Source organism: Ursus maritimus, unplaced genomic scaffold, assembly GCF_017311325.1.
Source record: "Ursus maritimus isolate PB19 unplaced genomic scaffold, ASM1731132v1 scaffold_10, whole genome shotgun sequence".
Classification (NCBI taxonomy): Eukaryota; Metazoa; Chordata; class Mammalia; order Carnivora; family Ursidae; genus Ursus; species Ursus maritimus.
The window spans coordinates 78784327-78808004 of record NW_024423344.1 but is presented as its reverse complement, the minus strand read 5'-3'; the positions used below and the strand labels follow the sequence as shown (position 1 = coordinate 78808004).

General features: G+C 63.7%; 1 protein-coding gene across 1 annotated transcript in view; it reads right to left on the bottom strand.

Annotated features, from left to right (window-relative positions):
- The window catches only part of MCF2L (MCF.2 cell line derived transforming sequence like), a 140944-nt gene that overhangs the window by 48436 nt on the left and 68830 nt on the right, over positions 1-23678 (bottom strand). The window contains exons 3-4 of the mRNA XM_040624767.1: positions 7949-8032; positions 4995-5109 (exon numbers count right to left, since the gene is read on the bottom strand). Of these exons, the coding sequence (XP_040480701.1) occupies positions 4995-5109; positions 7949-8032 (199 nt within the window). The remainder of the gene's footprint in view (positions 1-4994; positions 5110-7948; positions 8033-23678) is intronic.

Genomic DNA, 23678 nt, shown 5'->3' with positions numbered 1-23678 from the left:
GAGTGTGCATATGCACCTGCCTGTGTGAAGTAGCCTTGAGTGACTCTGTTTGTGGGGACGGATGGGATCACACTGAGTTTGGAAACTACTTTGGCCACAGGGTGGGTGGGACAAGACCAGCTCCACCACCAGGTGAGAGGAAAGAAGGAGGTGGCTTGGAAGGGGAAGGAGTCCAGGGTGTGGCATGCATGAGAGGGAGGGGGTCCAGGGTGTGGAAGCAGGAGGGGGAGGGGGGTCCAGGGTGTGGAACTGCGGGCGGGGGAAGGGGGAAGGGGTCCAGGGTCTGGAACTCAGGGGGGGGGTCCAGGGTGTGGCATGCATGAGAGGGAGGGTGTCCAGGGTCTGGAAGGCAGGAGGGGGAGGGGGTCCCGGGTGTGGAACACAGAGGGGGATGATGTCCAGGTTTAGAACCACAGGAGCAGAGGGGCAGAGAGGTTCAGGGGCTGGAGCCTGGGGCAGCTGTACCCCCTGGCCGGGCTCTGTAATCCCTGTCCCGGTTTGCTTAGTAATGGACTAAAAGAACATGGTTAGACATAAGAGAAATCAAACTGGTGCCACTTTTGTTTCTATGGAGTAATTCCCAGCAGCGTAAATATGTCTTTATGTCTTTCATCTTAAACAAAACCTGGTCCTCGTCCCTCTCTCCAGCTGCCTGGCCCCTCTCTTTGCTTCCCTTGTCTCCGAGTCTTCTCTGCCAGTTTTTGTTAAATTTAGTCCATTCGATATATCGCTCCCAACCCTCCATCAAGACTGTTCTCGCCAGGGTCCCAGCGGCCTGCTGTCCTGAGACTCGTGCCAAGGTCCAGGCTCTGACGCTACTTCCCCACAAGGCGACCATACCGTGCCCGGCTGCAGCTGGGACACCTGGGAGGGAGGGGTCCCTAAGCAGCTGCAGGCCCCATGCAGGTGGTCGCCCCAGCTGGGACACCGGGGGGCTCCCCTCCTCGCCCCCACCTGACCCAGGGCCTCACCCCACGAATGCCCATGACTCCCAAACCTAGAGGCCGCTGGGACCGCGCATCCAGGTTCACATGCAGCTCCCGCCTCCTCCCGGCTCCTTCCCTGCTCGGGTGACCGCTCCCCCAGACCTTGGGGCCATGTGCCCTGCTGCCTCCTGGTGGGGACACCACGCTGCCCGGGGACTGCAGCCCCTCCCACAACATGCCTTTGCCCCCTTTCACCGACACGAACCCCTCTTGAGGGGGCCCCGAAGGCCAGGGTGCCAGCCACTCCCCCCACGACTGGGCCCCTCACCTCCCTTCTCTCTCTTTCCACAATTCACACCCCTGTGCACAACCGGCTTCATTCCCTGAGACATAAGTAGCGGGATTTTATTTTGTTCACCGTTGGATCCAAGTGTGCCCGGAACCGGATGTTTCTCACAGAGACAAGGTGACCGGCCCAGGGCACCTCTCTCTGGCTTCCTCTCTGCCTTGCACAGGTCTGCGCACAGGTCACAGAGACCACCCGGGCGGCCGGGCCTGGCAGACGGTGCTGAGTGAGCCCCAGGAGGAACGGCCAGCGTCCTAGGGATCTGGACGGCGAGACCCAGCCCTCAGCCCAGCCGAGAGCTCACCGGGCTGCCTGCACAGCGGCCACCACGGCCACCACGCTGCTGGACGCCGGCGGACTGCTGCCGAACGCTCCCGGCACCTTTCCACGTTCCCTCCACTGAGGTTTTCCGAAGACCGCGAAGGCATTTCCTGCTCACGTGCATGTGCTGCATGTGGACAAAGCCCGCCGTGGTGCGAAGCGGGATTTCAACAGTAACTGCCAGTCGGCGTCGGAGCGGAAGCCGGGGCATTTGCACTAACGTGAGGACGACCAGTGCAACACCTGGTACCGCGTTTTCGAAGATGAAATTAAAGCTGGGTTTAAACACCGTGAGTTAACGTCTCAGAGAAGCAGTCTGTGTGTGAGCTCTGCGTTCGGCTGTCACCTCCATGGGAAAGCCCACGCCAGGCCGTCCTCCTGTCCTTCCAGCTGGCGGCAGCATCAGCCGCGCAGCCACAGTGCACACCAGCCCATGCGAGGGGCTCCTCCCTGAGTGCTTGAAGGGGCCCCGCCCAACTCCCCGACCCTTGGGTCAGGACAGAGAGCTGCACAGGGGAGCTGCACAGGGCCGAGCGATGGCCCCACTCGTGTGCCACGGTCTCCCGCCAGCACCGGCTGGCCCTCGCCCTGGAGACGTGGGCACAGGGCCTTGGCTTTCCCTGCGTGCATGGTTTCTGCCCCGTGGTTTTGGTGAGCACCGGGCTGTGCCGGAATGCAGCTGGTCCAGGCTCCGGAGGAAGCTCGCACTTTCCTTTTCCTTAGAGCTCTGCCCAAACAGTTCTCTCTTTCAGAGCCGGCCTCCTCAGCGGCACCTGGCACCCGGCAACGGCAACCGTCGGGGTCGGGATGGACAACCCGCTGGAGGAGGCGAGAGGCCGCGCATGCCCGCCTGGTGCCCGGATGGCACCCAGCACCCGATTCCTCTCCTTCTCTGGGCCCCTCGTGCCCTTGGGGGCCCTCAGCTGTCTTCTCAGATCACAGGCATGTGGGTCGGGCGGGCCCAGATCCGCCTCTCGGGCACTCGCACTATCACTTTCCTCCGGAAAGAAGGGAAACGTGAGTGAACCACACGCTGACCAACGCCCACTGCGCAGCCTTGTCTCTGGAAACGGAGCCTGGGGCTCCAGGCCTCAAATACGCAAGGCGGCCTCTCGGCCAGCTGGACAGCACCACGGAGCCGCAGAGCCGACGGCACTTCCTTCCCTCTGCCCTCGCACATGAGCCCTGCACGTGTTCTTGGAGACCAGGCTTCCGAAAAGGGCTCATTCTGCTGGGGATAAAAGAGGAGAGACAGAGGCTCTCTCCTAATCAAAGTGGGGAGCTCAGGGGCCTCTGAGTCAGGCAGCTTGTTCATTCATCTGCAAACTCAGGTCACTAGTCCAGCACACCTTTACCACGTGCCTGCCGTCCCCTGACCTCGGGCAGACGTGGACCAAAACCACGCTGTCATACCACCATATCAGGTAAGATCCGGGAAGCCGGGTGGGCAGGGGGCCCTGAGGATGGAGGGGCCTGTTTCTTTCTCTTGGTAGGTGTGATGGAGAATCTCCCCGAGGAGGGGCTCTGAAGCATGAAAAGGAGCCGCCTGAAGTGGCCCACCAAGGGGCAGCAAGTGCAAAGGTCCTGAGGCCAGACAGTCTGCCAAGACCAGTGGGGGGGGGACTCCTGGGTAAGGAGATGTGCAAGCCTGGAAGGCCCGAGAGGACTAGCAGTCCAGATGCCCCCTCCCCAGCATCACACCTGCTTGTGGCCTGGGGAGAGGGCTCGCCTCTACATCAGACCTGGATCATCAGCTGTCAACATTTCCAGATATAACATGATTCTTTGACTTTCAAAACATCTAAGAGTGACCAGAAACAAAGTGCCCTGTGACCCCTATCCTGCCCTGAGCCGTCACTGCAGCCAAGCCACCACTGCCCGCTGTGTGCCCTGAGTCCTGAGCTGGCCACTGCCTCTCTTGGACTCAGGACGAAACCCACCCAGAAGACCAGGGACAGCACGGGTGTCCACGGTCAGCTGCCAACCCCAGCCGCCCCCCATTTTCTCTCTAAATCCCTTGAACGTGTTCTTCCTTAAAACCACTGCAAGTCATTTCACACTCAAGGGGCTGCCCTGTCTCGCGGGCAAGTCCCAACATGCCTGCCTCACATGCCTGCTGCCGTGCACACAGGGGGCCGGAGTTACCGTCCTGGGTCCCTGCCATGTCTTTGAACCCTGGCGTCCCGGCATCCCTTCCCCAAGGACCCTCCTTGGTGCCTCTCCACAGGGAGCCCACATCTTCCCACCAGCTCCTCCTGGTGAGCTTACACTCCCGCCTGGTGGCCTCGGGGGGAGGGTGGGCCTGAGATGCCGTCCTGTCTCTGATCCCGAGGCCCAAGGACAACGAAGGGAGACACTCTGAGGTATTGCAGCCCCACCAGGAAGCCCCTTGAGGGTGCACGGCCAGCCCAGGGGCCCCAGGAGACGCCTCCGTCGTCCCTGCTCCCAGGCTCAGCAGCCCGGAGCCCGGTGCTCGGATAGAAAGGACGGCAGACCCCACGCAACCCAGGCTGTGACCCCACCTTTCTCTTGCCAGATGACCCCTCAGCACCCACGTCCCTGAGGAGGGCTCACCACCCCCACCCCCCGGTTGCTAGAAGAATCTAGGTCCCCCCAACACTGACAGGTGATGGGTTGTCACTGGTTGGCAGTTTTCATTCAATAGGAACCAGCCAATTGAACTTGCTGTTTTGGTCTGTTTTCTGGATTAGATTAATTCACAGAGCTCTAAGTTTCACAAATTCAGAAACCTGTCGTTACGGACACTGAGGAATGAGGACGGCATCCTCGTGTCCTCGTCCTGCACTGCAGCTGACCGCCTCCTCGCCCTGATGTCACCAAAGGAGCGAGGTCACCCGCGAGGCGGTCCAGAGCCATGGTGTTCGTTCATTAGAGTGTGAGATCTACATCCTCACTTCTCGGGGTGCAGTGGGTGCCCCAGGCTGGCCCCAGGCGGTGTGGTGGGCACCCCTCGGCTCGTGGATGTGTAGGACGCCCCTGTGCGGCCGGGGAGCTCATGAGGAAGTTTCCCTGCCTTTCTGGAAGATGGGCTCTGCTCTGCTCAATAAAGCAGGACCACAGCTGGGGGAGTCGTCTCTCGGGGCAGTTCTCCCCCCGTGAGGGCGTGAGGCCGAGCCCCAGAGGCTCTCAGAGCCACCTCTGCGCTGTGGCCTCCTTCCCGTGGAACGAAAGCCCGTGCCGCTCGCGGCGGCCCTGTCTGTCCAACGGAGCGAGGCGAGGTCCCCGGGCTCCGTCGGACCCCAGGTGGTGGGGCTGGAGCCGACCTCTCCCGAGGGGAGGGGCGGGACGCCTGCTCTGGACCCCACGGGTTCCGCGTGGGCCGTGAGCCCCTCAGCACCACCTCCTTCCCTGACAGAGCCCTGGGGCTCAGCGACACGCACCTGGGGATGCTGGTGAGGTAGGTCATGACATTCTGGAACTCCTTGTCGGGGACGTCGCCAAACGCCGGGTAGTCCGGGAAGGTGATGACGGGGCTGCCGTCCTGCCCGCGCCCACCTGGGGAGAGAGCGAGGCGGCACTTAGTGCGGGCGCCTTCCCCGAGCGCCAGCGTCCGCGGAGAATGGACGGCGTTTTGTCAAGGCTGTGCTCGCTTATTAGGAAAGAAGTGTGTGCTTTTCAAGGAACCCCTTGGTGTGGACAAGAGTGACATGCATTCCAACAATCCCCCATTATTCTGCCGCCACGGGGCAGCCGCCAGAACACGCAGTGCATTTCCTCCAGAATGTTCCCTATGCCTCCTTCCACACGATTGTGCCGCTCCCTTCCACGGCGTCCTACTTGCTCGCTGGCGCTAAGAAGCACGGTTCTCTGTGCTGGGAGCTGCTTTCAACCCCGCACGACACCTGGTCTCCTGCCCGAGCAGACCTCCTAAGGCTCTGTGTGGGTCGACGACCCACCGCTTCAGACAGCTCAGGTCTGAAGGGGGCCGTCCCTTTGGCAGCGTGAGAGGGGAGAGCACCGGGTGGGCACGGCGAGCAGAGGACGTTGGCGGCGTCAGTGTGTGGCGCGGGGCCTGGGAAGAGGCGCTGGAAGAAGAGGCTGTTTGGTCTGGGGCTCATGTGCTCTCAACTGTCTCACAACGCTCCGGAGAGGGGCTGACAGTACGCAGCGGTTGCCAGGGCCCGGGCTCCGGGTCTGCCTGCTCGCCGGTGTCCGGGGCAGCGGGAGACGGCACCCTGGAGGGATGCGCCCATGTCTCCTGCCCCGGCCACCCGTCCTGGCCTGTCCGATGCCACGTAAGTGATGCCGTGTTAGTCTCCAGGCTGGGCTGCAAGACTCGGCAGCGTCTGCCCTCCCTGCTTGGAGCTCCCTCCTGGATGCTGACCACCCCAGGGCAGCAGCCCCGTGGCCTCCATGCAGAGGAAGCCCGCACTGCCAGGGAGGGAGCGGCCGGCTTCATGCAGGGGCCCCAAAACACCACGTGTGTGCGTGTAGCCCCCTGACATTGCGGCCGGCCAGCGCCACACAGGGCAAGAGAACCACGCGGCCGGCCCTTCCTGAATTCCCACCCAGGGAGTTAACAATAAACCGGTAAAAGGGGTTGTTTCGAGCTCTCTAAGCTTTGGGGCAGCCTGAGCGGTGAGCATGGGCTCCCCACATCCTGGATCTCATGGAAGTGCACACGGGCAGCCCCCCGCCACGGCTGGGGCCACTGGGCACTCCTGGTGTTTCTCAGGCGTATCCTGCGCTATCCTGCTGAATTATGATGACGTCCAAAAGCAGCAAGTGTGACGGACGTTGATGGAATGATGCTGAAAAGCTGACTCTGTCTGGGAGATCCGGGGGAGGAGGAACTCCTCCTGATGAATGCAGGGCACACCAGGCAGGCGCTGGGAGGGGGGACGGGGTCAGGCGCACCCCGGACCAGCGCCGACATTCACCAAGGAAGGTGCCGGGTGCGGCATGAAAAGGGATGGTCCCCTGTCAGTGTCACTCAGCCAAATCCCTGGACTCAGACTCCTCATGTGGGAGGAGCCCGGCCCCCATGAGGCCCAGCCGGCTAGGTCAGTCCCACGGAGGACGATCTCACAGCCACCGAGGGGGAACCTTCGTCACGTCTGCACAGTCCCTCCCCAGCCGCTGGCGGAGTTGTGTCCGAAGGGGCCTCGGGGCCGGCCTGGGGCCTGCCTCCTCCCCAGATAATGCCAAGAGGTGGTGGTGGGATTATGACCTGGAGGAAGGTCAAAGTCATGAGCTGGTCACTGGCACACTATAGCCATGAGCCTTTGGGGTCCTGAAGGGGCGAGAACAGGTTGGGGAGATGGGGGGAGCTGGCAGAGGGCCCACAGCCTCTTGCCACTGGGCACCAAGACCCCCATACTGTCGAGGGGTTCTCACTTCTCTAAAGGACACCCCTCTCTCCTCCGCCCTTGGGGCAGCGCCCCTCGCAGTGACCGAGGCACCACATGAAGCAACGCCGTGTTAATGTTGATGAGTCCCCCTAGAAACCCCCGTCCTGCTGACAACCTCCAGTTCCCACGGGGCCCCTGAGCTCCAGGGTCACACGTCAGGACCCGGCCAGAGGAGCAGCTCCCAGCTCAGGAGATGGCAAGTGAGCTGGGGAAGGGCCAGGGCAGCCCTGGGGACACGGGGCTGGTCCGGGGGCTCAGGAGGGGAGAGGGCTGTCTGCGCGTAGTGCCACGTGCCTGAGAAGGGGAGGGCCTGACTGACGGCACAAGGAACCTGTGGCAGGTCGTCTTGTCCAGACGGGGGCCCCCCATGCAGCCATGAGGGCGGCCGCACAGGTGCAATCACACCCTTCGCCCCACGATGCGCCAGCACTGTCCAGTGGCTGGGGTCGTGCACCACAGCTAGCCAGCCAGGACGGCAGGTCGTCCCACAGGGTGGAGGCAAAACCTGGACCTGAGGGAAGGGCGGAGCCACACAGGGTCTGGGGATCCAGGGGGATCCCAGTATAGGCTGGGGGCGCAAGTAGGCTGCTCACACATGTCAGCTGCACTCCAGGCCTTCTCCACAGAAGCTGGACGTGCTCGGCCAGGGAGGCCCCCGGCCCCTGGACGCTGCGAGAATGAGGTCAGCTGTGCCCTATTCCTACGTCACCTGTCACGGGAACGTTCTGGAGTCTACAGGCAGGAGCGCTCGGGCTGCGTCCCTCTCAGGACCCCGAGGGACCTCGCGCCGGCTCTTCCTGTGGCCCCGAGCCGCCCTCCCCCGGGCACTGCGCAGCTTCTCCTGGCCCTCGGTGAAACCCAAAGCAGGCCATGTCCTGTGCTTTGTCCCCGGCTCCCAGCGCTCGGGGCCATGTAGTCACAGGAAACCAAGGGTGCCCACAGCCTGGCGCGGACCGTGCCCCCCTCCCCCGCCCGGCGCTCACCAGACAGATATGCAAAGCGCTTCTTCAGCTGGTCCTGGATGTCCGCGGCGCAGAGCGGGGTGATGTCCTGGTGCATGATTTCATCTGCAGGGAGAGCAGACAGACAGCACTGTCATTCGGTGGAAACCGCCTCACGCAGCCGTGCACGTCGGCAGACACCTGAGGCGACCCGCGGTCACGTGCTCGGAAAAAGGGATTTCTGTTTCCAGTGCACAGAAACCTTTGTTTCTCAGCACACAGAAAGCTGTGTGCCGGGCAGTTCATCAATATTGAAGATGTGGTGCATGTCAGAGGCACAGAGAAGAGGCGGGTGGGAGGGAGGAGGGACGGACGGACGTGCGGGCAGAAGGGCTCAGGGACGTGAGGGCTGGCAGTGAGCAGCACCGCCTCCGCCCGGCTCTGGAGGTGGCCTGGGCGCCCCCGGGGCCACTGCAGCCCGGCAGACACCTGCGGGTCGGCAAGGAGCCCTGGCCGCCACAGCAGGTCTACACTGTCCGCACACGCACAGAAACAGAGCTCTGTCCCGCGCCCGGGGCCTGCTGCCTGCCTGACGCAGACGTGGAGGGAGGGGTGCCCAGCGCTGAGCCAGATGCTGGCGGGAAAGGTGGCTTTGCCTGCGGGCTGCAGGTCCTAGATCAGGGGCCTGGGGTGGGGCTGTCGCCTGTCACCACGGAGCACGTGAGGCTGGGGTGCCGGCCTTGCTCTGGTGTCTGCTGGCCTCTGCATTTCTGAGTCAACGTCTCGCTAGCGATCGCGTAATTCATAGCCAGACCCCAGCTGAACGGCAGAATTTACATTCTGGGACATTAACACCATTTCTCCAAAGAGACTCAGGACCCCTGCTGATGACTCACGGGTCCTGCCACACGCAGTTTAAGACCCAGGCCGGGAACTGCCTGGAGATCCGGGCCAGGGAGCCTTTCCACCCTGAAAATCCCCACGGAGGCGGCAAAACGCTCCCTGCACAGACCAGCCTCGAAGCCTGCTCTTCCGGTCTTGCAAACAAGCCTGTGTAAACGGTGATACAGCTGCGCACAGGCAGGTCCCTCGTGGAGCCCCGCCCACCCCGCCGGCCTTGCCCTCCGACCCCGCCTGCGCTTGACGGGGGTGCCCGGCGCCTCTGAGCCCGCTCAGCCCCACAGCGCAGCGGTGGCGGTGGCTGGGGTCCGGAAGTGACAGCGTTGGTGCTCATCGCACCCCGAGTGTCGGGACCTGCACGGCCTCCCCAACAGGGAGCTGCCCGCGGGCAGCGCGACGTCTCAGCGGCGGCTCTCCTTTGTGGGAGGAGAACAGGGCTGGGAACAACCGCTCCGAGAGAGCTTGGAAGGTGTTTCCAGATTCCAGACGAGGTGATTTGTGCTGTCTGTACACACTCGTGCACAGCGTGCAGCCTGGTCGGGGCGGGGGTGGGGGGACATTCAGATCTTCCTCCTCTCGGCAGGAAGGAGTAAGCGTGTGGTCAATACCACACCTGTGCCTCTGCTCCTTGCACTCGGCCTCCGTAAGCCCGGAGACACAAGACCTGGAGCACGGACCATGGAAGGCAAGGCCTCCGGAAGTCTGGAGATGTGCCCGGGGTGGGGGAAGGCAGCAAACACCGGGCAGGCAAGTCCCTTAGCGGGGACCCAGCATCGGTGATGGGCGTAGACTGTGGTGTGGGCAGTTCCTCAGACCTCACCACCACCAGCACCTCAAGACTCCCGCCAGACTCCACCAGCCCAGGAGGAAAGACGACTACGGGCGTCCGGGCCTCTGACGGTGGACACTGCACGGTAGTCCACGGACCGAGCCCGCGCCGCAGAGTCTTCTGGGCAGCACCGCCTCCCCACGCTCCCAGATCCCTGAGCTCAGTACCACACAGCACGGGCACTCTGCACTCTGTGCCCCGCTCACCGATGGCACAGGGCTTTCCCATGTGACAGAGACAGGCCTGCAGTTACCGACCATTCCTGTAGTCTGTGACAGAGGGACAGCCCACTGGCCGGATCGTGGTCAACATGAATTTGGTTCCTTGGAGAGACATCTTTGGGCCTCATCAACTACCCTCCTCTGTGGGTGCTGGCCACTCTCATGTTCCCAGAGCTCCTCCAATGGGTGGACCAAGGTCCCTCAGGCCTCAGGGCCTTTGCACGAGCTGCGTCCTGTAATGCATCTCCCATGTCTGCCAGCCAGTCCAATCTTACTCAACTCCTGGCCAAGAGGACACATCTTCAGGGAGGCCTTTTTCCACCTCCTGGCCTGAGCTGGGCCTCCCAGCCCCCTGCACCCCCACCGGAGAGTCTTGGGGCCCACTACTCAAGCCCAGGGCCCAGCCCAGCACCTGCTGGGATAGGAGCTCAAAGAACTTGCGTCGAGGGGCGCCTGGGTGGTGCAGTCGTTAAGCGTCTGCCTTTGGCTCAGGGCGTGATCCCAGCGTTCTGGGATCGAGCCCCACGTCAGGCTCCTCCGCTATGAGCCTGCTTCTCCCTCTCCCACTCCCCCTGCGTGTGTTCCCTCTCTCGCTGGCTGTCTCTATCTCTGTCAAGTAAATAAATAAAAAATGTTTAAAAAAAAAAAAGAACTTGCGTCGAACAGAGAGAACGAGAGGCGCGTGACCTGGTGAGTTCCTGCGGCAGCATTTGGAATCCAGCTAGTTCGGCAAAGTTCTCTCTGACCTGCACACAGGGTGGTGCGGGAGTTCCAGAGCCCGTGGCCTGCGGACTGCGGGGGCGTGGTAGCCTGCGGCCTTGCTGTGGAGCCCACACTCGTGAGGTTTCTGGGGCAGAACGCATTGTCATGCTGGGCCTTAGGTCAAAGGCCCCGTTTCAGGTGTGGACGATAGAGTTCCTCCATGCACAGCCGGGCTGGAAACAGCACAGAAGCGGTGCGTGCAAGGACTCCATCTAGAGGTCACTCCATCTACAGCCACGGCGCGTGGTGCTTGTCTCCGTCCCCGGCTGCTTCTGCCCCCGGCTCCGGGGCTGCGGGCGCAGAGGGCAGCTCTTCCACGGGCAGCTGCAGCTTGAGGATGGGGCAGAGGACACCGCGACCGCCAGCTAGCAGGAAACGGAGGAGCCTGCGGGGGAACGGCAAGCCTCCCCCCGCACTCCAGGGTCAGAAGTCTGGACAGGAAGGGGGTCGCCCCGCCCGCTGGCTCTGTCAGAGGGTCAGGCGAGGTCCCGCGTCTCCACAGAACGGCTCTGTGTGAGCACAATGCCGCCCAGAGAAGCCCCGTCTCCAGCATTCCTGTCTCGAAGGGAGACCCCCAGGCGAGGAGCCCGTCCCAGAGTCACATCTGAGGGAGGGTAACAAGGGTCTGGTCGCGGAGAGGGCAGCCCTTCCCTTCCGCGCCCACAGGGGTGGGGCTGGGGGCCCAGCACATGGCAGGGGGCACACGGCCCTCTCACCTCTTCGGCGGGAACCACCCCTCGGCTCTCAGTTTAGCGGCCCTGGGACCAGGCTCAGCTCCAGACAAGTCCACCACCACCTGGGACCCTTTGGGACCAGAGTGGCCACTGGGTGCAGAAGATGACGTGCAGCCCCGAGCCCACGCCGCTCCTCAGAGCCCCACGCTGCATCTCCGAAGTCCACGCGGCCTCGCCTGGCAGGTCTGCAGCTCAGGCCTGTGTGGGAACCACCTGGACGCCTTGGCAAGGTGCGCACAGAAAGGGTGCCCTGCATTTTCTATCCCGCCCGCCCCCCGCTGGCCACAAACACTGAGTGGACTACAGCCCAGCACAAGCTGCCCCAGCAGGGGACGCTGCGCTGAGGTCAGGCCCGTGTCCAGTGGGACGAACAGCAGGTCAGAGGGTGTGCTGATCGTGGCACACTCAGGACGCCGGGAGGGTGTGTCTCCATCTGCCACCAAGCAAGCGTTTGCCCGTTCTTCAACACCCGTCTTACGTAGGGTGTCAGCCAGGTGGGCCGCGGGATGCACTGTCCAAACCCGCACCAGGCCAGGGACCACACGCAGAGCGCCCACACCTTACACCTGGGCTTGCGGAAACTCATAGCGCACAGTCCGTGGGCTCCGAGCGAGACACAACTCCCAGAGTAGCTCTGGGAACACTGTTGCACAGGAAGTTAGCTGCGTGACCCCTGCCCCGGGGGCTGCGTGAAGCCGGGACAAGGCAGACGCCCGGCCTAGATGACACACACCTCTGTCTTTGCCACGGGCAGACAACCAGGCCCCGATGACCCTCAGAACCCTCCTTGACACAGGCTCCGGGCAGCTGCAGCCAGCACGCAGAGATGACACGAGCCAAGGCCAGTGCTGGCCCCTGAGCGTAAGCAGCACTCAGACATGCCTCCCACAGCATGACGTGTTTCTCCGGCCCGACTCCTGCTGTGGGGTCGCTGGGATCGGAGCCCCAGAAGGTTGTCTCTGCACTTGCTCCGCAGTCGGGGACAGCAGGGTCCCCTCCAGACCGAGTGGACCCCGGGCTCTGGGTGGCCGCTGGGGAGGGCCAGCAGCTCGGCCAGTAACACTCGGGGAATCGCCCCGCTTGTCCTCGCTAAAACGAAGACATGGCTTTCAGTGAAGTTCTACACGAGCCGCTGCTGGGCCAACAGCGCAGAGAAGGAACCACCTCCCCCAAACCGCCCAGGCCTTCAATCAGGCAAGAAAGCAAGCATTTCTTGAACGTCTGCTCTACGAGCAGTTGGCGTAGTGGAAACACCGGAGAAGTGTAAGAACCTGCTGAACTCACAGGCTGGCGGAGCAGCCACAGGACTCTGCAGTCGGTGCCCACAGAACGCCTCCCGCGGTAGAGACGGCGGCAGTCACTGTCACCGAGGACTCCTCGCGTGTCCGTGCATCGGTCACAACCCCAGCAGGTGGGAGTATCCTATTCCATCTGTTGGATGAGCAGACTAAGGCACAGAGACGGCCAGTGACTTGCCTGAGGCCGCACAGTGGGGGCCGTGGAGATTCCAGGAGCAGCAGCTCAGAGGGAGGGACAAGGTACTGCCCATCAGAGGCTTGTCACGCGGGTGACTTTCAGGGACAGGTTAGTAAGCGGAGATGCTCCTTGGGGTGCCTGGCCAGTGAGCCGTGGCGAAGGGCTCAAAGGAGCAGAAGCAGGAGAGGTCAGACCTCTTGGTGAGCTTGGGCCACGGCGACCCTCGTGTCACAGGTCGAAGAAATGACATTCAGCCGTTCCCAGAGGCATTTAAAATCACCCCATAGCTCTGTACGCATTTTCCTTTGTTAGAGCCTGAATAGCATTCTGACTCGAGGTCGTAAACGCTCTCCCTGCTGCACGTGGAGGAGACCGCGGGGTGGCTGGGATCAGGCTGCTAAGCCCGCGGACGCGCTGCGGCCCTGGAGGCCCTGCTCAGGGAGCAGCCGCTACGCACTTTTGAACCTGAACCTGCCCAGGCCCCCAGGGACCCCGGTGTGCAGGGCTGCCGGTGCGTCCAGGCGGCCTTCTGGGAGTCGCTCTGATGAGGGGCTGGAGCCAGGGGGCTGCAGTCCGCATGCTGGCTCGCCTTTCCTGCTCAGGGATCCCTGGTTTCCGGCCATTCCTCCGCTCCTTAGTTTCCGTGGCATCCCGCTCGCAGGACGGCTGTGTGTGGTGCCTGGCGTGTGGACAGGTGTCCAGCTGTCACGAATGCTCAGGGACACACAGCCTGCACTGTGCCCTGGCCGGCACCTGGCTTTCTGAGCCACCGAGGGGGTGGGCCGCATCGATCCCCCAGTTCTGACCACGGTGTTTTCTCCTTGGCCTCCGTTACCGAGAACGACACAACCACCGGAGACGGTGTTCGCTTCCACAAGGCAGAGGACGCAGATGGCAGTTGTCACCGCTGCCCACGGGGGGCTCTGCGGCAGGCACCGGGGGATGCCGAAGTCCCCCCAGAAGTGCAGCCTTGCACACGCACATGCACGCAGGTACAGGACGGGCATGTGCGGAGGGAACAGCTCACGGGACCGCGAGGGCAGCGCAAACACGTCAGAACAGACCTGAAAACACCTCCCCCCCACTTAAGGCAACGTTTCCTCAAGACCTTGTTTCAGAACCAGATCCGAAAACCGGAACCCCTATTAGAGGAGACGGTTCCTGACATGGGCTCCGGTCCCACCCTGAGAAGACAAAGACCCATGTGCCCCATGGGTGCACACGCTGGCACACGCCCCACACCCCGCACGGCGTGGCCCTGCACCGGGCTGCACACCGGCCCCTGCTCCCCCAAGTCCCCGTCACGCCCTGGATTCCGTTTTCAGGTGCTGCTGTCAGACCCACTTCCGTCCCAATCTGGGCGAGCCCATGCAAAGCCCTCCCTCGGCTCCAACAGGGAGCCCAGGCCCCCCAAGCACAGCAGAGCCCAGAGCACACGCCCTCCCTGCGTTCATGCCACCTTGGGCCATTCCGGACGGTTCCTTGGGCCTGCCCTGCTGGCCCAGGAAGTCCCTGTGTGGGTGAGAAACCTCTCATACCCTCGGTGCACATGGGTCATCGTGTCCGATCCTGGGCAGGGGCGGGCCCCACGTGGCCCCATGCGGCCCCGGGCTGTAGTTTCAACCCTGCCTTCGCCCGGTTCCAGCACTTGAAGTAGGAGGAACGGCTCCTGGAGTGGGTCCGGATTAAGGGAGGGAACAGCTGCGACACGCAGGGACAGAACAGAGGCCGCGCTCAGGGCAAGCGTGGCCACCCGGGGCGCATGGCACTCCTCCCTGCCCCTGGGGTCCCTGGACCTTCGCTCCTGTCCCTCTTCAGCAGCTTCGTTCCTCCTTCCCGTGCTCCAGTCCAACCCCAATCCCAGCCCCAGCTCCAGCCCGAGCTGCTAGAAACGGGCTCGTTCTCACAGGCGAAAATGGCAGTGGGGCTGGAAGCACCTCGGTGGGCCCCCTCCACCCTCCCGGGACCAAGGTGGAGGTCGAGGACCGCAGTGGCAGACTCCAGGCCTCCCGGTCAGCACCGGCCTGCAGGCCAGCCAACCATACCCCAAGGGAAGCCCACACCCTGCTGGCTGGGGGTCCATGTTGGTGGGCGCCTCTCCAGCTGCCAGGACAGGGCAGGGTCAGGGAGGGGGGCTGGCCGCACAGGGCAGCTTCCCACGGCTCTGGGGCTGCTGCGAGCGTGTGCGTGGCCCGACCCCTTTTGCCAAATCACCCCATTTATGGAAGTCTTCCCCGCAGGGTCATCACAACACAGCCTTCAGCCGGCGGCTACTTCCTGAGCACACGGGCTCTGGTTTCAGGGCCACAAAGGTGAGCCCGCCAACGGGCCCAGACACGGGGCCTGAGCAGGTGGAGGTCTGCAAGGCCGGCTCGGACCCTGCCCTGGCCACGGCCCGGGTGTCAGCCACATCGTAGATGAGAGGGTGCTGGGCTGGGGGCTGGCAGAGGGATGCCATGGCACTCTGTTCCGGGCTGCCGTGCGTGTCGTGGAGCTGGAGTCCCACGCAGGGCTCCGGTGGCCAGCCCCACCTCTGGGCTCGGGGCACATACTGACTGCAGCTGCGGCCACGGGACCTGGAGCCCCTGGAACCGAGAAGGGGCCTCCTGCCACAAGCGAGGGCATCCTTCACGCCCACACTGGGGTGGCCCCCCTGAGGCCGCCGTCACTCGCCTGTCCTTCCCAGAATGCTGACGGGGTTGGCCCCCACTTTTCCCCAGGACCTCCCTGCAGCCACGGGCCACGGCGCTCACAGTGGTCAGGTCGAGGACGGAGCACAGCCAGGAGCTCCCTTTGAACTTTTGGATTCCTGTGAATTCTGAGTCACAATTCTGTTTCATTCAATGGAGCACCCAGTCACCTCCCTGGCTCTGTGGCCACGCATGCACCTGCGTGGCTTTGGGAACCAGGGACGGGGCCCAGAGGGTTTCCAAAGTCCACGCCCACGGGGCTGGGATCAGGCCGGAGGCTGTTCTCCCCTATGGGCAGGGGCAGGTGCGCAGGCTCACGGCTGGCCCGGACGCCGCACGGCCAGGGTGAGGCCGGCCCAGGGGCTTGGGAAGCTGCACCCCCCTGCCCCCAAAAGAGCATCAGCACAAGGAGGCTTGACAGGAGTGACAGGGGCCTCTCAGACACGCTCTGTGGCCACGGCTCAGAAACCCGGCGGAAGCATGACTAACAGCAGACGGGTTTTAAGGCACAAATATCAGGGAAGAGGGTGTAGCCGTGACACGGAGAGCACTGTCTGCTGTGACGCCGCCAGACCACACCGGCCACGGGTGCCACAGTGAAGCCCCCAGTGCTCGGTGCACCTGGGAGCCCACGACCGCAGAGCAGGGACAGCGGCGCCAAGCTGAGCTCCCCGAGAAGTGGCACGGGAGGTGGGGCGGGCGTGGCAGGCCCAGCGAGGAGGCCTCGTGGCCACACTGCGGTCTGAGTTTATCACCTGTGGCTACATAGTGGGTTTTCAGTGCCCAGAACAGGAGGAAGGGGCAAGGGAAGCTCATGAAACCAGCCAGGCACTGGCCACGTCAGCCCGATGCAGGCGGACAGGTAGGCCAGGTGACGTGGACAGCAAGCCAGCACCACCCAGAGCTCGCTGACTGCAGCCTCCCTGCACCAAAGGTGAGGATCCGAACTCGGGCTTCGGCACGAGGTATCTGTGGACCTTTCATTCTTGGTGATGCTCCCACTGGCAAACTTTCTATGCTCTCAGGTACAGAGAGGCATCTGCTTGGGCAGCCTGGACGGGGCCCCAGGATGTGGCAGTGGCCATCTCTGGCTGGGGCTGTGACATCACAGGCAGAGCCACTGGGTCCATCCCGCACCAGAGCCAGCGCCTGTGGCCCCAGGAACGCTGAGCCCAGCGAGCTCCTGGAACAGCACTGGGTTAGCCCTCGGGAGGGGACTGCTGTGTGGACCAGCCCTGGAAGGTGAACAGACTGATGCCCGCGCATCTCTCCCTCCCGGCCCGGGAGGGAGAGAAAGCGAAAGAACCAGCCCCATCCCAAGTGTGTCCCACAACCAGCCGCACGCGCATACCCACAGAGTCACTCCAACCTCTCCTGCGCCTCGGAAACCAAGACGCTGCGTTTGCAGCAAAAACAAAGACCGCCAGCCCCAGAGCAGCGGGGGTGACAGCACGCCGGCCACACATTCTGCTTTGGGCTGAGCCTCGCGGGCGGGGGAGTCCCCCAGGTCCACGTTACCAGCCTCGGCGTCTTGCTGGCTCTCAAGTAGCAGCTCCGGCCTACGCGCCTCACACCCGCCCCGGGACGCCCACACTCACACCCACACCGGCCACGCTGCTGGAAACTGAGGAAACATTTCTGACAGAGCCTTCTTATCTGTCAACATTAAAGAATCACAGATCAGGAAAATCACTGCGTCTCGTCCTTCGTCCGGATCTGCCCTCAGAAGGCGGCTCACAGACACGCGTGCGAGGAGGGCAGGCGTGGCGCGGCCCATCACGGACGCCAACAGCAAGCCCCTTCCAGGACCCCCAGAGGCTACCCAAGACTCTTCCCTGAACGGTAGATGTGGACTTCATTCCCGCTCTCTGAGCACCACAAACTCCACGTACCTTCAAGCACACAGACGCTGCACTAATCGTCCCCGAGACCTTGCACGTCTCGTCCACCCTGGGCCTCCCCGTGGCGGCCTGCGACACAGGCTGCTGCCTCTCTCCAGGTGGCCAGCAGGGCAGGGGTACAGGTGCTCCACAGACGCTGGCCCACCAGGAGCCGCCGCCCGGCGGAGCACACATACAGCTCAGCGCGCGGGAGGCAGGGACAGACGGGGAGGGCTGGAGGGTGTGGGGCAGGCGAGATGAAGAGGGAGCTGGCGGGTTAGGCTTTGGTGGGGAGGGGTCACGCACCGCCGTTGACCTCACTGATGTCACGAGGACAAGCCAGGAGGCACCTAAGCCTGCGATGGGATCGTGGCTCAAACCCACCATCCGGCTCTGCAGTGTGAGTCACCCTGGGACACAGCACACGCCCGTGGCCTCCCCTTGGTCTCCTGTTGACTCAGGGCAGGTACCGGCCTCTGCTAGCACAGACGGGAAGGGCGACGTGGGCATCCTTGCTGGTAAACAGCAGGCGCCAAAGCCAGCATGCGGCGACCCAGGGTTCCAGGCACGCCCATCTGACGTGTTCCACCGCACCGGCAGGAGAAAGACCCACGCCACGCGCACCAACAGCGGCTTCCTCCTCAGGCAAACAAACACCCTTGTTTTTGGGAAACAGCAAATAGTTTGTGGAGACGGGAGACCCTCCAACCCTTCCTCCGACAACCCACATACCGTGAGAGTAACGTCTGCTAGAAGAGCGCACGTTACAAGAACCGGAACTAGTCCCCACTCAGGAAAACAATCCGACGTCTGCAATGACTGGTGGCCGAAATGAAGAACCTCCCGGAACAGAATACACGTGTGGGGCGGCCGGGCTCGCGGCAGGCGCCCCGAGAGCACGGCACACCCGCAGCCGAAATGCGCGCAACACAGTGTCTGCCCCAGAGCCTCCCGCGTCCGCCCCGATGTGCTGACCCCAGACCCCCAGTACAGCACGGCTCGCCACCCGTGCGGCGCTGGCCTCCGACCCTTCCCCGCGGCCACCTCAGCCGTCGGCTCATTCACCACACGCCGGGGCCTTCGTCATCAAACTGGAAATTTCGGATGTTTGCTAAGGTTTGGCTGATTCATTCAAGTTGACAGAAATAGTTGACGAGCTACTTTGTCAACCTTTGGCAGAAGCACCTGCTAGAAACCACTTCAAAATGAGCTCCCTTCCTTCCTCAGAATGGCAACAAGGAGACGCAGGCCGTGCCCTCTCCTCTGGCCTGGGGTCTTTGTTCCTGGGCACCCTGGCTGGCCTCAGGAGCGCCCACCCTCCCCCCGGGGCAGGAACAGGTCCTACAGAGACCGGGGGGCTGGCACTGCCACAGGCTGGGGCCCCCAGGCCTGATCCTGCTGCTGGACAGCCCTCTGTCGGGGTGCGTGTGCACCCGCAGCCGTGGGGACAGCGCTGGCCGGAGTCTGCCAGGGACCGCAGCGCTGCCGGCCCCCAGGCCCTGGGGCTCCTGGCAAGCGCACCAAGCGCATATCCCGGAAAGCTCGAACAAAGGAGCCCCCGCGAGAGCTCCTTCCAGATTCCAGGATGAGCACCTTGATTCCAGGGCGGGGGAAAGGTGGCCAGGGCCCCAACCCCGCAGCGGCGCCTGATACGCCCCCACCCCAGGAGCACTGCTCCTGCTCCCGCTCCTGCCGGCACCGCCCCAGCCTGGACCCCACTGTCAGGGCCGACCGGCCTCCGTCTCTGCAGCCCCTGCGTGGGCGACACATGCGGCGGCCCCAGAAGGCCCAGCCCACCCCCCATGCACCGTCCCCCAGCCCTGCCAGGGCCAGCGCACTGCCCACACGCACCTGTGCTGGTCCTCAGGGGGAGCCACAGCCCGGAGATGTCCTGAGACAGCAGGGAGATGAGGCTTAAGGTCATGCTGTCGCCTCCCTCAGCACGCGGCGTAAGGAGGTGGTGGCCTGCCTCCCGGCACGCCCGTCCTGGACGCACAAAGGAGGGCGGCAGGGCTCCATTTTGGGGTCGCCCGCCCGCTGGCCTGCCCCCCAGGGCCTTGGTGCTAGATCCACAGCTCGGGAGAGCGCTCGCGGTGGCGACTCCTAGATGTGCCTGCCAGGAACTGCCCAGCCCCCCGCAGCGAGGCTCTGCGGCCCCAGCTCCATCCCCGCCGCCCGTCAGCACCCTCCCTGTGGGGGCCCCGTGCCCAGCGCAGTCGTCCCCCAGCCCTCGGGAGGGGCAGGGTCTGCACGTCCTGGCCCAGGGGCACCTCGCCTGCCCCAGTCTGTCTGTCCCATCAGTCTGTACTCCTTGGAGAGCTGTGTGTGTGCACGGCTGTTCACGTGTGTAAACAGGTCCTGAGCAGCTGGGGCCTCAGACGCCCCCAAGGGCTAAGAACCTGGAAAATGCAAGGGGGAGGGGAACCCCTGGGGAGCTCGTTAAAATGCAGGTTTGGTTTGGGCTGGGGGTGCGCCCGGCGCTAACAAGCTCCCAGGTGAGGGGAGGCTGCTAGTCTAGTCGAGGACCAGGTTGTGGGCAGAAAGAGCCCGAGGGGCTCGAGTGGCGCTGGAGCCCACGGCCGGAGAGCGCTGTCCTCAGCTGGACCAGGCTCCGGGCGGAAGCCTTCACGGAGCGTGCAGGTTTATCCACGGTTGGAATATCACGTCACAGACTCATGTTCCCACCCACCTGGGCCTCAGGGGGCTCACAGGGCCGCACACACTCACGCTGGTGGGGAGGGCACTCTCACTGCGGCGGCGGCTGCCCTGCATCTGCTCCACACCCCCCTTCACGCCTGTCACGTGGCCAGACTGACCTGCTGGACAATTCCAATCCCCTCCTTCCTGTCCGCTCCGCCCCAGCCTCCCCCACCGACGCTGGCGGGCACAACGCTTCACGCGCTGCTCCAGGGACGGGCCAGGGGACTTTCAAGCAGACCAGGCTGCAAGCCCCTGGAACAGTGGGCCAGGCCTTCAGAGCCGAGCCAGTCCAGCCTCTCCTGTGGCCACGCTCACCAGCATCGCCCCAACCCGAGGCCCCGGTTGCACCGCAGCGGGTCCACCAGATCCCAGACCCTGGCACAGCTCCCCCACAGCACTGGGCAGGCTCTGGGCCAGGGACACCTCCAAGTCAGCACACAGGGAGGCCCACCCGCACGAGTAACTAGCAACCGAAGCGGCTCTGGGAAAGAAGGTGTCGGAGCCAAGGCTCTGCCACCAGAAGGGACCTGGCTTTTCAGCAGGAGGAGGACAGGGGCACACGGTGGAGGGAGGGGCTACAGTGATGCTCCTGCCCGCGCCCCCCACTCCCACACCACTGCAGGCTCTCGCGGCCAAGGTCTGGCTGTGCGGCCCAGGGCCTCCAGCAGCCTGCTGTGTTCTGAGGAAGGCAGCAGCCACGGCGGGCCGTGACCTCAGCCGGGGGCCGTCTGCACCTGGGCAGGGCAGGGCTGGCTCCTCTGCTGCCACCACGCCCGCTCACTCGTCCTGCATCCGGGAAGGACGGCCACGCCTGGCCTAGAGTTCCCCCACCGCCTGCTGGGTGGACAGTCCCAACAGCACGCCAGGCCTGGGCAGGAGAGGCGTCTCGCACCCGGGACCGCACAGCCCCCTTTCTGCCACCCGGTCAAGAGAACGGCCCCCTGGAGAGAGCAGAGCTCCAGCCCCAGCTCCTGACCATTGGACTCACTACTGACTACGTCCACTGCCGGCCCTCCAGCCCGGCAGCCCACACTTCTCAGGAAACACACGTGGTCAGGCCCGTGGTGCCTCTGTTTTCCTGGTTTGCCCAAAAGGAGGGGCTGACGCAGCGGCACAGGCCTCCAGGCCCCAGGCCCAGGGCTTGTGGGCTCCTAGTGACCCCCTGTGCCTCTGCCGAGCTTCCAGGACGCAGACCCTGGGGCTCACGCAAAGCCAGAAAACGCTGTCCTCTAAACCACGTCCCCTTCAGACCCATGACGTGGAGCTTACAGAGGAAGCTGCTGGTGGAAGGTCTTCCCTCTGCAGACACGGGATTCATTCATCCTAGAAACGTGCGGCAGCAGCCCTGGGGGGTGCGGGGGCAGGAAGTGAGTGGTCAGACACCACCGCCCCAGACGTGGGGCCGTGGTGCACACGCTACACCCCTAGCCCTGGCCACGGTCAGCGAAGGGCCAGGACAAATCCCACACTATTAATGGGATAGACTGGACTCTTTGCTCCGAACACCCACGGAGCTGATCCGTGGCCCATTTTGAGTTTTTCCCCACGTGTCGTTCTCGGAGGGACACCCCTCACCCACCCGCCCTGAACTGTGACCACCCTTATACCCTGCAGCCCCATGTCCGAGGCACTCACGCCCATCCCGTCCTGCCCTTGTGGCTTGTGTCTACTGCGCTCACACCTGCTCCAAGCAGGTCCTTGGGCAGCTGCCCCAGAGGCCTGCCCCAGGTGGGCTCTCCCTGCTTCTGGTCTTCAGCTCCCGCTGCAAGACCAGTGCCCAGAGCTGGCCCAGCACATGCGTGTTAAGTGGCTGTGGTCACAGGTGGGGGAGTCGAGAAGTAAGGAGGGTGCAGAGGCGCCAGGTACATGGGCATTTTCTCTGTAGCGCGTTGTCCAGGCCCGGGGGCCGCTCTGGAGGCCCTGGGGGTGCAGTTCCGGCTCCTAGGAGCAGGTGCGCCCCATGCCAGGGTCACTGCCCCACGTGCTCACCGTGCCTGGCCCTCCACTGCTGTGTCCACTGCTACTGTGGTCTTTCCTTGGTGCCCGCCAGGGCTTTCTTCTCATGCACGAGCCGTCCAGGCGTCCGAGGACCTGAGGCTCTGTGTCTGGCTTCCCCCTGTTCCTGGAGCTGTGTTCTCTGGGGTGCAAACGTGTGGGGAGCCTGGGCTCCAAGGCAGGGCTGTGGGGCCTGAAGGACACGCGGGCCTTTCCGGCCAAGTCTCCAGGGTCAGAGGCCAGCTCTGGGAACTGGTCACCCACCGGAGCCCTGCAGAGCCTCAGACGATGGCCTGGGGACGGCACTCCATACTGTGGGGACAGCTGAGCTTAGAGCCCGGAGTCAGGGCTGGGGACGCATTCGACACAGGGCTGGCGGGTGGGCGCACCGCTCTGGGGTTCCCGGACGTCCACCCTGATCAGCTGATCCAAGTTACTTTTCTCCGGAACACTGTCCCAGGGCCGTATTGTGTTCAGCTTCGTGTGACGGGCGGTGAAGCCACTGGGGCCAGAGCTCCGCGCACAGAGCCCGCTGTGGGGCCAAGAAGGTGTTCCCCTAAGATGGAAACATTGTTCGCTGGGTCGCTTTGGATAGTCAAACCTTTTTCGCTAACAAGGAAGACACCTTCAGTAGCTCTGCCCCACAGTCTGCCCCGGTAGGGGATGGGTAGGAGGCAGAGATCGCGGAGAATCGAGGAGGGTCAGGGCTCACAGGGTGGGGTGAGTGTGAGTTAAGCGCTACGGTGGCTGCCCCGTGGACTCCGGCCTTGTGGGGCAGTTTGCGTGACTGTATCCCATTGCCAGCATTCCTGGCTGTGAAGATGTTTTCCCTGAGAGGGGTTTTGGGGCCTCCGTCTATCTTCCCCGGGGAGAAGCCTGGTGACTGGGAGGCCCGGTCTCTCCGGGGCCAAGGGTACAACGACCCGCAGAGGCTGCCTCGGCCTGAAGTGACAGGCCCTGTACTTCACCAAACAGGGCTCGCTGACTTAAGGGAGGAAATGCAGCGGTATTGGTCAAATTCTTCACCCCTAGCCCCAAGGACCCCGCAGCCCCGAGCACCCGCTGCCCCGGGCACCCCCAGCCCCAAGGACTCCATAGCCCCGGGCACCTTGCAGCCCCGGGCACCCCCAGCCACAAATAACCCCAGCCCCGAGCACCCCCAGCCCCAAGGACTCCTTGCAGCCCATCCCGGCTGCTGCACCTGACTGATACGGGGGCTTGGCACTAATCCGTTCTCACCCTGGGCTACAAGAAAAGCTGAGCCAGGCACGGTGCAATCTCATGGGCAGACCTATGTCCCTTAACCCTACAAAAATACTTGCATGACTTGAATATAGGGCCCAGGCCCTGATGACAGGGACGCAGAAGGCAGAGCCAGAGCCCACTCCAGCCAGTTTCTGCCAGAAGACGCGGTGGGAGGCCTGCTTCCTACACTGGGGCACCAGGCACGGCCCCTCCCAGCACCACTCGCCTTGTCTCATCACGGCAACCTGGGCAGGCAGGTGTCTGCTCTGCGGGCAGCAGGTGAAGCTGGACACAGTGGCTGCTGGATCCTCGGGCCCCTGTGTTCCTCCTGCAGCCTCCC